The 12,800-nt window shown below is 46.9% G+C and overlaps 1 protein-coding gene across 2 annotated transcripts in view; it reads right to left on the bottom strand.

The window, feature by feature from the left end:
• Positions 1 to 4,369: 4,369 nt before the first annotated feature.
• The window catches only part of PRDM15 (PR/SET domain 15), a 29,745-nt gene continuing 21,314 nt past the window's right edge, over positions 4,370 to 12,800 (bottom strand). Inside the window, exons 20-26 of one of the 2 annotated variants that reach the window (XM_078856908.1) lie at positions 12,360 to 12,479; positions 11,869 to 12,000; positions 10,582 to 10,665; positions 9,529 to 9,704; positions 8,054 to 8,119; positions 6,597 to 6,689; positions 4,370 to 6,094 (exon numbers count right to left, since the gene is read on the bottom strand). In XM_078856908.1, the coding sequence (XP_078713034.1) occupies positions 5,249 to 6,094; positions 6,597 to 6,689; positions 8,054 to 8,119; positions 9,529 to 9,704; positions 10,582 to 10,665; positions 11,869 to 12,000; positions 12,360 to 12,479 (1,517 nt within the window). In that variant the 3' untranslated portion in view covers positions 4,370 to 5,248. The remainder of the gene's footprint in view (positions 6,095 to 6,596; positions 6,690 to 8,053; positions 8,120 to 9,528; positions 9,705 to 10,581; positions 10,666 to 11,868; positions 12,001 to 12,359; positions 12,480 to 12,800) is intronic. The other variant, XM_078856909.1, reaches the window with a different exon arrangement.

The raw sequence follows: 12,800 nt of genomic DNA, 5'->3' as shown, positions 1-12,800 counted from the left end.
CCAGTGATTTGTTCCTGTTAATCTATGTATTCTGCACACTCGTTATGATCTAGGTTATGAGTTGCGCAATTATAAATGTACTTACTCTTTGGTGCCTTCGGTAAAGTCACGTATGTATAAAATAAAATAAATCACGACTTACTGAGGATTTGTATTTCGTTGGTTACAGCGATGATAAAGTTCGTGCACTTCACAAATCCCCTTGCTTCGCAGAAAGATTCAAATTACATCTCACTACGGGTGGGGGCCCTTTCCACTTACCCGGGCCAAACAGTGCCGGATTATCCTCGTAGCAATACGTAGTAGCTACATATGTAGTAGCTACGGGCCCCGCACTTTCAAGGGCCCCGCGCCAAATGCTTTCAAGATATCAATTCCGGTTCAGTTATTCTGCACTTGTTCTATTAGGTACTGGAAAAGGAGGTCTCACTTTCTCTATTACTATAGTAATATACTGCCTTCAACTTTTATGAACGACTGGGTGTTTAAGGTTAGAGATTCGTCATTATCTGGCTGTATAGCAAATGAAAAATATAATTACTTTATTTTACAAGTAAAGAATTAGTGTTATAATATTTATATGTTTTTATTTAATTTAGGGCCCCTTCATATCACAAGCTACAGGCCCCGCACTCGCTTAATCCGGCACTCTGACATAATCACACCACCGCAAGTCACTTCTTGCCACTGCAAGAGGCCCTCGCAGTGACAGAGTGCACTACAATGAGACATACGGTGCGGCCAGGTTTAAAATATTGCCCTCTAGTATTATATTAGTGTAGTTAATGACGATTTAAATGCCATATACGTCTAATTTCAATACGGTAGGCGTCACGTGTTCGCGGGCCGTATGAAAGGAAGTTGCGGGCGGTGTATGGCTTGCATTACACGCATCACGCAGTTCGGGAATTGCCATGCTGTGTTAAGTGCTTATGGCTCAACACCTGCTCAGCAAAAGTCTCAAGGAAATTGCAGATTGTTGTTCTTATGCGAAGGCAAGTGGCTAAACACGTCAGGGAATCACTTCGTCACATTATGGAGTAAACTTACCCTACAGAGATTGATGAAAGCTGTCAAACCGTACATATGAAGATGGATGTCTGCGACACAGAGAGCAAAGAAGCATTTTCTATGGGCAACATCGATCAAGATCGAGCGGCGGAGGGGGGAGTGTGACTCTTCGGTTTGTAACAAAACGTGCAGCTCGTATCGGATCAGGTAAATTCACGCATGTCACGGATGCATTCAGTGCACGCGATTGTAGCCTGGCAGCAAGGGGATGTGAAAAACGTAAACTTCATCCGGTATGCCCTCATGGGGAAACTTATTTAAACCAAAGATGTACTCATTCAACGTCGCCTTCCACCCATCTTTATACGGGTAGGTTCTTATATTCATAGCAAAGGTAAACTAAATCGAAAAACACATGGCAAACATCACGTGGATGATCAGCATCTTTGCCATTGCCTTATGAGAGGCCACTCTTTATTTTCTTGATACAATGCAATGCACAGCAGCCTGAAATGCCGGTGCTATTTCATCTACTATGCACTTCACGAGTTGAAATAACACGTGATATTTTGCGATATGTTTCTACATACAATCCTGTACGTCCACACGCGCACCAGACCTGTGCGTGTGTATGACCAATGGAAAATGCTACTCTTACGTCACCTCAGTGAATATATCTCGGGGTGTTTTTTTTACTGTGATACTCCTCTAGCAGAGATACAAAAGCTCAACACATTTATCAATAACACTGCGCAAAAATGAATGAAATATGTTCTTGCCCGAATCGTTGCTTATCATGTTGCAGTTACTTCATTGTTGAGTTGTTTTTATTGCTGGGCAGTTCACGCCAGACTTGACAACCCACCCGCATTTGTTAAAAGACCAAATAAGCAAAAACAAACTGTGGCAAGGCTGCCTCCCAATTAAACATTGAACATTGGGCCACGTGATTGGAACTATTGGATCAACGTTGGCCGAACGTACCACACGTTTACTGGGCCACTCTTGAGTAAGATGCCAGCAATGTCTTCGCTGTCGGGGGAAGATGAGATATGGAGCAGATAGGTTATGAGGCATATGCTGCTGCTGTTTCGTGACAGTATCTGGTAAGCTCATGCCTCGCCGAGGCAGTAGTCAAATGGCGTGGGACATTAACGAATTGTGTCCAATAAGCCAAGTGATAATTTACATTTCTGATCAAATGTAAGGATACGCTTGTCAGTACGTTATCTTGAGATAAGTAAAACAATCATTCTTCTCAATACACGACGTATGCCACTGGTGAACGGAGGGCTTAAGGGATTAACCTCATCTAGAATGTGGTCTGATGGAGGGAGGCGGACCTTGTAACGAGTTTGTTTAAGCGCGGGTCCCAACCCACTCTGCAAGGGGCGCCGTCAATGTTTTACGTTTTTTTGTTGATTTTAACACAATCGGCCCGCAATTCCTTTTTAGTACCATTCAGTCTATTAAACTCGGTGCACACAAAGAGACGGGTTACTTAATGCGAATGTAAAGTCACTTGGAACATTGGGCAGGTGTAAATGAGCTGCTGTCTACGGACTTGTTTTTGCTTCAGTTAAAAATAACTTGAGGACAAAGGAGTCTCACATTCGTAATCTTGACATCAAGCACAAGCAGAAACCAACCCCTCCCCTCTCAACCCCCTCATCTCCCAATCACTCCCCTGTCAAACCCCTCCCCTCTCCTTCAACAACAACCGCCATTCGCCACTAAGTGGCGGTGACGTCACCACGGCACTTGTGCCAGGCTATGTGCACGTTGAGGCCACGTGAAGTGTCGAACGCCCGCTGGCAGGTCAGGGGGCAGACCCAGGTGCCACGGGTCGACTGACTGAGATGACTGGCTGATGCACCACCTGTGCTCCCTACTGTGCCAACTGGCTGTTCTTTAGCCACCCGGCGCTCCGCTCGTTGTTGTGAGCGTCGCTCCTCTGTTGCTGGAGGGCGACTGCCTCCAACTGCCCAGTAGCGTCATTCACGAGCCTCCTCCACAGAAGCCGATCTTGACACCGCTGGTACCAGTCATCGGCAATTCCACTCAGCTCCGGGTCCTCCTGTACCACATCACTCCATCTCTTCTCTAGCCCGTGCCGCGCCCGTTTAGCCCCCTCGATCCGGCCGAACAAAAGCTGTTTAGGCATGCGGTGGCTGGGCATGCGGGCTACATGGCCCAGCAAACGCAGCCTTGCCTGCCGGAGGAGCTCACTAATGGGACTTTGTCCATATCTTTCAAGGATTTGTGAGCTCCTCACACAATCCAGCCTGGTTAAACCCAGGATGGATCGTAGGCAGGCCAGCCTAAATGTTTCTAACCGGCGAAGGTGTTCCATTCTCCTTCAACCACTCCCCTCTCAAACCCCTCCCCCTCCCTCCTTCAATGACTCCACCCTCAAACTCCTCGCTCATCTCCTTCAATCACTCCCCTCTCAAACCCCTCCTCCCCAATTCGAATCCAGACGAGGCCGCCCCTTCGCAAAAGGCCACAAAATTCCATCCACTCTGGCCCCCACCCTCCCATCAGTTCCCTCCACCCTTTGGACCCCCCCCCCTCGGAAAGAACGAAAACAAAACACCCCCATAGGTGCCATACGTCTGGGCCTGTTTATATATATATTTTAAATCGGTTTAAAATAAAAGCCTGTTAATTAAAACGTCAAGAAAGAGCAGGCACAATTAAGACTACACAGACGCTTTTGAATCAAAACAAGGATGAGACTGGGACGAGGACATTTAAGCACATTTTGAAGCGGTTCTTGGTATGTAATTAGGGTTCTTGCATCGGGTGGCTTCGTGTAAAATATGGTAAAATGTGCAATAGTGCCATTTTTGACATCTTTTTAATTTATATATTGCGAAATCTAGCAACGTCGAGGTTCCTTTGGCCATTTTCCGCTTCAAATCATTGTCAACAATGTGCTGGTGGATATCTAACATTTGAAAGAAATGTAATTAAATGTAGTGACATAAATCTGGACTTAAAGCTTTCGTGACTGCAGGAATTCATATTCTTTGGGTCTTTCGGTAAAGTGACGTAGATAGGTTCAAAGAAAATAACAAAAATAACAAAAAACTACGACGTTTCTATCACAACACAAGCGATCGTCATCAGGACGCTTGTGTTGTGATTGAAACGTAGTTTTATTTTTTATTTTCTTTGAACCTATCTACGTGACTTTACCGAAAGACCCAAATAATATGTAGTGACATATTTATAGCGTTATAAAGTGTTCACAAAAATACATTATAAAAAATAAAATAATGAACCTCTCCTTGAATTTCGTAAATAGTGAGCTTCCAGTATCCCATTTGCACCCCTTTATTCCATTCTGCAAGAAACGACTGTTTGTGATCCACTATTTCAACATATTCCATTCCCTCTGACAACCTACCACTCGCACTGTGATGCACATGCGACATTCCAATGGGCTGCTATTGTGCTATGAAACATTTATTTAGACGATGCTCTATGTGCTATTATGCCACAATTATAATCAATACTTCAGCAAATATGAAGACCGCTGCCATGCCCAGAGACACTTCAACAAAGTGACATGCAGCAGCTAAAATGTCACAGGCACATTACAAAGGTACATATTACGACCTAAAACCTCAAATCCTAATACAATATAATTTGAAGCTGCTCAAAAATACACATAATTTTGGCTATACAAACGACTTTTTATTTAAATGATTTACGAACTTTATACAGACCACATGTTTCATAAGAACCATGGGCCAGATTCAGGACACAGTTCTGCAAAAAACCTCACTTTTAAATTAACGTAATTTGATCTGATACAAAATCCATTAACATGATCAAATACTCTCCAGCTTAGGTATATTTTTTATGGATATGATAAGAGGGTAGCTGGCATTAAGGCCCAAGGCATACTATATCCACATACAGGTCGAGATCCTTCCCCTGGCTACGTACGGTGCGACATAAGTTCAACATACATACAACCTCTCTACAACAGCCGACATTTGCAGCCAGGTAACGTCACCACTGCGCTAGTGCAAGCATAGATGCACTTTGAGGCTGGCAGATCATCGGTCAAACCCAAGTGTTATGGGTTGATTGAGTTAGACTGACAGATGCACCACACAACCCATATTACACTAAATGACATTAACTCACACACAAAATACAGCACCTCACCATCACTCATTCAGCAATAATCACAACAGAAACACACACATCACACATACACATCCTACTCCATATGTTCATGTTGACCATGCTGATCAACATCATCAATATCTTCAACAACATCATCGTCATCATCTTCCCCACCATGCGTTACCCATGGCGTGCTGGCAAGCTCCTGCGGGTCCTCGTGCCCGTGCGAAAGCGAGCGTGCGTCAGCGCTGCCATGCGCGTGCACGTGCACATCTGCACCCGCTTGTCCGAGCACATGCACGTCCGTGTCCCTGTGCACGAGCACAACCTTGGTCCGGTTGTGCGAGAGCACGCCGGCGCCGCCGTGTTTTAGTACGAGCACGTCGGCGTCGTGGCGAGCGCAGGCAAGCACACTCGCGTCCTCGTCATCCATGTCCGTGCCGGAGTTCCCCTGCGAGCGTATTTTCTCGCAATGCCCCCCCCCGCACGACAGCGTCGGCGACGGCGCCAGCACGGTCGAATGGCCCGGAGATGGTAGCTCGCCGGCCGCGCTCGTGAAGGTTACAGCCCCAGACGACGGGCTAATAGTGTAGGTGACATTCTGCCCCGGTAACGACACGATGCCTGACGAGCTCGTGTAGGTGACGGGCTGCTCCAGCGATGCCATGGTCTGCCCCAGCGAGCTTGTGATGCTGTGTGCGGGGGTGATGTGAATGGAGCCGCCCGCACGCTGCACCATGTCCAGCGTGGCCAGGATGGCGCTCTCCAGTGACACCCCTACCATAGTGGAGGCCACGCCAGCCTCTCCGCACGCCACACCCACTTCCCTGCAAGCCACATCCCCCTCGTCAGCGCCCACACCCCCGTTGTCACAGGTCATGCTTCCATCTTCGCAGGTCACGCTCCCTTCCGGGATGGATTCGGTCACTGTAACCACCACCTAAAAGAATGAAAACAATGGTAAAAATGCACCGAACCATCTGGAACACCACCCAGAGCCCAGCTTACCATCACAAATCTAAACAAGCGATTTCTCCCCAGACAGCTGGAGTCTCTACCAGGTGTTCGAGATGGTGAGGAGCATGACAAAGTCTGCTGCTGAAAAGCCACAAAATAATCTAATCCTGTTGTATCTATCCCTCCCAATATAAAAACCTCCAGAGAAGCATATTGTTACGAAGGTTTGTACACAATGAACAGTGACTATATTTGGAATTTTTTAAATGCATGTACATCAATTATCTTTAATGAGAGGATTCATCTCCGAACAAAACTCTTCTTCGACCAATATTATCCGTGGTTGGGCATCGAACCTGGGTGACCAGGTTCATTTCGCAGTGCACGACTCCCGAAAAGACAAACCCACACACACGTACACACATACACACACACGTACACACATACACACGTACACACACTCTTGCAGGCGGTGATGCCCTGACCTGGTGAGTGGTTTCAGTGGTGTGCATCTCAAGCTTGGTGCCAGGGGACGAGGCTGCTGGGTCATCTTCCTCTTGTAGTGTAGTCAGCTGTGTCTGGAACAAACACAAAGATCACCTGTATAGCCTTAACAGACTGTAGGAGTAAGTGCTGTTAGTGAGCAACCTATGAAGGCCAACAAGACACACGAGGGAGTAGGAGGCGAGCACAACAACTGGCAGCCTTTGTCTCCCCAGTGACGATGTTTACACACCACACCATTTGAGGCTGAGTTCAGATAATTGTCACGAGTGTTGGCCATGAGCGGGAATCGAACTGGGGTCGCCAGGTTCGTAGCACCATGCACTAACCACTACACTATCGTGATCTGGTACACAAGTGTGGACACACGGCACAAAGACAAAGGCATTCTTTACACTTTCCAACTAAGGTTGAAAGCATCAATGCATTGGCCCTGTTCGTCTGTCACAATAATTATCCTGAAGATGATATATTAGTGGAAATGTTTCGTATAAAAATGTTGTTGCTCTTTGGGAAAGAACTTACCCCATTAGAAAACCAGCCAAAATAAATAATTGTCTTGAGCAACATTACAGAACTCTGAAATATATTGTAAAAGTTGGGAACGGTAGTTTTCTTGTCACTGAAATGAATGTTCAGATCCCATCAAGTAATATTTGCATATATTTGAGGCTCCGTGAAGTTAATCTCGCAGGCTTTTTTATTTATTAACTTCGGTTAGTGCAATTCATAACTTCCAAATGTTAAGTTACATATAACTCTCATATACCTTACAGTAAGTGTTCGTAAAAATGCATTCCTCAAAAGTGCCGCATTAAGCGAAAACTATTTCCCCATAAATAATGTAATGATAAAGTTTGGCGAGATAAAATATATACGCACACGCAGTAAGATGTTGGGACAAATAACATAGGATATGGCGCCGCGTTACTGTTTCATTCCGCGTACTATATCATACCGCTCAGCAGCGCAACTCAAAAAAGTAGTTCGTCATCGACCGCTCAGAAACCATGTGATAACAGACATGTTCCGTGTTATAACAGGTGTGTTCCGTGTTATAACAGACGCGTTCCGCTGTATAATGAGCGCTTTCCACGTTGTGCAAAAAGTGTTGCCTCATGGAAGAACCGCATTTTAACGAAAACGTGTTGCGTGAACACGCGTTCAAGCGAGGACTTACCGTATTTCAAATCCATTGTGAAATATAACAACCGTATCATATCCACCCGAATTCTTGAAATAAATCCGTACTGTGGCAATGTAAAAACCAGTTTGGATTTATTTTTCCATGTACTGTATTATTTCCTGTAGGGAGGTAGGACTGGCGCAGATCCTGTTACAATGTGGCACGTGTAATGCTGTTAAGAGTGGTGTGGCTGGAGTGGTGGGTGTTCAAGGCGACGTGCTGTGGTAGAATCAGTGTTGCTGGTGTGGTTACCGGCACGATGGTGATGGTGGGTGTGTTCTCCAGGTCCTGCCCCTGAGCAAAGTGAATATGCACCAACTACAAACCACCACGACATACGAACAAAGACAGACGCACACACCGCATTACACATCATACACACCAATCAAGACTATCCCGTTTACGGTGGTAAATGATAAAGCAGCATTAAACAGCCATGACAAAAATTGTTCTCGCGCCCGTATTTTGCAGGTTTAACCAGTGTGAATTGTCAGAGTGAATTGTGCCTCTAGATAGAAGAAAGATGCACCATATTAACATAAATACAATGAAAATTACAGGCAATGCCCAAATAAGTTGTAAAAAAACCCATTGATTTACTTACACCGTCTTAAAAGGAAATACGTATTTAATCGGTGACGTTTCGGGCAATCGCCCTTCTTTATATAGCCAGAGATGCCAAATGTTCAAGGCCAAAATAGTCATTGCACAACGCTTGCATAGGAGTTTGTCGTGGGAGTGGTGGGTATAATGCTGTGTGCAGGTTATAAGTGGTGAAGCTCTGAAGCTTAGCTGTACACACAATGACTATGGCGCTTGTACGTGGATTGCACGTGGAGATGTAAAATAGAATACGTGTGCGCAAGGTGTCACGCTGCCCAAACAAGTGTGGGGTGGTGCTACTTATGTTGGGTAGCGATCCTAAAACAGGCGTGGGAAACCCACAAGCGCTAGGGCAAGAGGTCGTCATATTATTGTTATTATATTTGCTTACCAAGGAAAAGCCTCACCGAGTTTCAAGACTCTTCTTCAGAAGGGTCCTGCCAAGTTTTTGCAGTAGGGGGGCAATGTTCATATTTGTAATCCCAATTCAGAAATTTGCAGGTGATTTTTCAGCATTGGGACATTTGGCCAATACGAGATACATTGTATATTTTTTTGCTATGGGAGAAAACTGGAGAACGCAAAGGAAACCTATGTAGAACAGGGGGAGAACATACAAAAACCATAGAGAAGCGTGCCCAAGTCAGGAATCAAACCCAGGTGCTTCTTACTTGTGGGGCGCAAGCGTTGTGTTGAAAGTGTGCATGGCAGACGGGGTGTGCTTGCCTGTGCCTGGTTTGTGCGAGCGTGTGCGTGAGTGTGTGAGCGCGTGAGTGAATGAGTGTGTACATGAGCGCATGTGACTGCGTGTGTGTCATCTCAGTCAGTCGACCCGTGGCACCTGGATCTGCCCCGTGACCTCCTGCCAGGTGGCGTTCGACACTTCACGTGGCCTCAAGGTGCACATGGCCTGGCACAAGCGTCGTGGTGATGTCACCGCCACTTAGTGGCGAATGGCGGTTGTTGTTGTGTGCGTGTGGGTGTGTGCATGTGTGGGCGTGTGCGTGTGTGGGCGTGTGCGTGTGTGGGCGTGTGTGGACGTGTGTGGGCATATGCATGCGTGCGTGCGTGGGTGTGTGCGGGTGTGTGCGTGTGTAGATGTGTGCATGCGGGGCAAGCCACACCTCAGGGTGCTTGCGCTTGAGGTGGCGCGTGAGGGAGGCGCGCGTGGACACCTTTGCCCCACAGGCGTCGCAAGCGCGTGCCTCCACGCGCTGGTGGGTGAGCTGCTCGTGCTTGTGCAGCATGTACTCCGTGACAAACTTTCGCTGACACAAAGTGCACTCAAACTGCTTCCCAACTGGTGCACACGAGGAAAAACACGAGGACACAAATCAGCCGCACATTTCTTTGTAACTCTGGAGCGATTGCTCGGGATGCACAAGGTGAGTTGACATGCCTGTGATTCATAATTCAAGTCAGAGCGCAACTGACACAAATAATTAATTCATGTGGAGCAGGTGAGTCCATTCATTTGCAAGGTGAACTGATATTTTTTACATTAATGAAGCAGTGATGGTCATAGCTTTATAGGGGCCTCAAGTACTCAACAGTAATTCACTTGATCCTTATGGCGGTACCCCGGGGTACCAAATAATAAAAAAAAATGGCCGAGGCAATTAAATATTTTATTTCTGGAACACTATTTTTTCCAGGGGTGTACTTAACTCCGCGACTGGGGTACCAATCAATCCGAAATCAGTGGTGCTACTCCGCGATATTGAAACGCAGCGAGGACGATTGCGCCGAAACCCTGAATGCTCGTACGCACCGTAGTGGTGCATCGTGTACAGCTCGTCGAGATGAGTCCATTGCCGCATCGCTGACTATCAACAGACTAAAAATGACTGCATCACGGACAATATGCGAGAGCCGGGGTACTATGACACCCCGGGGTACTGCCATAAGGTTTATTTGTGAGAAAATGGCCAAATCAATGGAAATTCACAGCAGAAAACCTTACAAAGTAATTTCCACTCTGCAGCTTAATGGTTACCTCTATGTGAAAAGTATTTCCAAGTTTAGCTTGGTTTTCGCAGACTAAACAAGTGGGCATAGCCATGCCAGGGCAGCCCCTGGGTTAGACACGAGGCAATATTCCCCCTACAATCCAGAATGGGTGCTTCTACTTCACGGTGTTTGAAGTGCGCATCACGCAGGGGTGGCATGTGTCTTACCCGTGTGTACCAACTTGTGCACCTCCAGGCTGTTCCTCTCACAGAAGGTTTTCCCACACAGCTCGCACATGTAGTCCTTGGTACCTGCACCTCACACACGGTACGGAGCCAGGTCTCGACGGCACAATTCCACCGCACCGGGGTGCACACGACGTAGCACGCCACCCGCAACAATTGAACAACTTATGTGGTGATGCTGCTGCTGCATTGGCAGTGGTGCAAACGCAATGAGGAAAAACACACAACACGCTCGTCAACAACACTGCCTTCAAATAAAAATATACAATCGGTGACGTTTCGGACAATGGGCCATGTTCATAGCACATTAATGTCGCCGATTATAGATTTAATTTCAAGGCAGTGTTGTCGATGAGTATGTTGAGTTTTTGTCAATAATTGCAGTCTAGTCCGGTAAAATGAAACCCGCGAAGCACTGATGAGGGATTGAGCGTAGTGTTCTAGCATGGAGCTTGCGTGTGGATTGTATAAAGCGGTGTGTTGCAGTTGAGCGAGAGTGGTGTTGTGCATAGGCCTGTGTTCCAGAGTGGTGGTTGGTGTTAAGGCATCGTGTTGTGGAGTGGGTGTGCGCTTTGGTGTATTGCGGCATAATGTGGCATGGTTGAAATGGACAGATGCAATGTGGGGTGATGCAGTGTGGTGTGCAATATATGTTCGATGTAAACGCACGACCCTTTGTCCATCCAGTGCTCACTTAAGGTCTCCCTACACCATATTGGTTACAGAGACTGTTTGACCATACATCACCACACTGGTCAGGACCGGTTGTTGAAGGGGGAACTAATTTCTTTATTACTTGCCACTGGAAATGGAACTTTGGTTGCCAGATTTGTAGTGCAATGTGCTAATTAGTGCACAACCACTAGACCATAAGTGAGATGTGTTGAGTTAAACAAGTGTTCAGTGGTGTGTGGAATGCCGTGGCGAGATGTGGTGTGATATGGAGTGCTATTATTGTGGGAGCGGTGATGCAATGGTTTGCGCATTGTGTCGTGTTGAAAGAGTGCACTTTGAACCTGATGAGCTGAGGTCAAAACCCAGCCACGACCAATATCAGTGATGAGTCAGATCTCAACTGCTCCTTACACCTTCCCAACTTCACCATACTGCACCCACCAGTGTGGCGAGCTCTGGCCAAGTAACTCATAACATGCCGTTGGTAGGCCTTCATCCACCAGCAGTGGATGAACAAAAGGGCCGCATATTACTGTTGTTATAACGTGGGCTGGGGTGGACTGCTTATGGTGCTGTGATGGAAGGAATTCGTACCAGAGTGGCGTCGCATATGCTTGAGCATGTTGACCTTTTGACTGAAGGCCCGGCCACAGATTTCACAGGCAAACTCCCGGATCCCCTTATGCAGCTTCATGTGGTGGCGCAGAGCGTGTTTTGTCTTCATACCTGAAAATAACATACACACCATGTACACCAAGTGACAGGACAAAGATCCCCTATATAGCCAATTTACAATGTCGGGGGAGCATCTGTTAGTGAGCACCTATGAAGGCTTGCACAATGCACGAGGGGATGGTGCGGCTAACCCACGCCCGGTTACTTTTGTCACCTAAGTTCTCGCGTTAACGCTCCGCATCAGGTACTCATTTTAGGCTGAGTAGAGCCGTGGATTAGCGAAGCAAATTTCAGATAACCGCATGGATGATGATAGGAACTGCGACGTCTGTTCCCCACATCACTGTGGGTTAGAGTTCTCCTGTGTGGTGCGAGTGTTTTGTGCGTGCTCTAGGTGCTCTCGTGAGTACCCTTTCCACATTCTGCACAGAGGTACTCCCGGATGTTGTCGTGCACACGCATGTGCTCCTTCAGCATGTCCTTTCTTGCGAAGCACTTCCCGCACACATCGCATCCGTGTGTCTTTTCTCCTGCAGACAAACAGATCCCCCCTATAGCCACAACAGACTTTTTGAGCAGATGCTGATCGTGGGCACCTTATGAAGGTCAGCACGGCAAACGAGGGAGTGGGTGGCCAACACCACGCCCGACCACCCTTGTCACCTTGGTGCTGATGTTTACACACCGCACCAGGTACTTATTTAAGGCTGAGTCGATCGAAGGTAACACACACACCCCCCACCATGCCAACCGACATTGTACATTAGTAGGTAATGCATGGATAATTGTGTATTTTAGCCACCCCCATGTCAATTCCAATGTGAATGCCACTTTGTGCACCCATGTACAGT

This window comes from Lampetra fluviatilis, chromosome 5 (assembly GCF_964198595.1).
Source record: "Lampetra fluviatilis chromosome 5, kcLamFluv1.1, whole genome shotgun sequence".
In the NCBI taxonomy this organism is placed as follows: domain Eukaryota; kingdom Metazoa; phylum Chordata; class Hyperoartia; order Petromyzontiformes; family Petromyzontidae; genus Lampetra; species Lampetra fluviatilis.
Note: the sequence above shows the minus strand (reverse complement) of the source record. Positions and strands in the feature narration are given on the sequence as shown.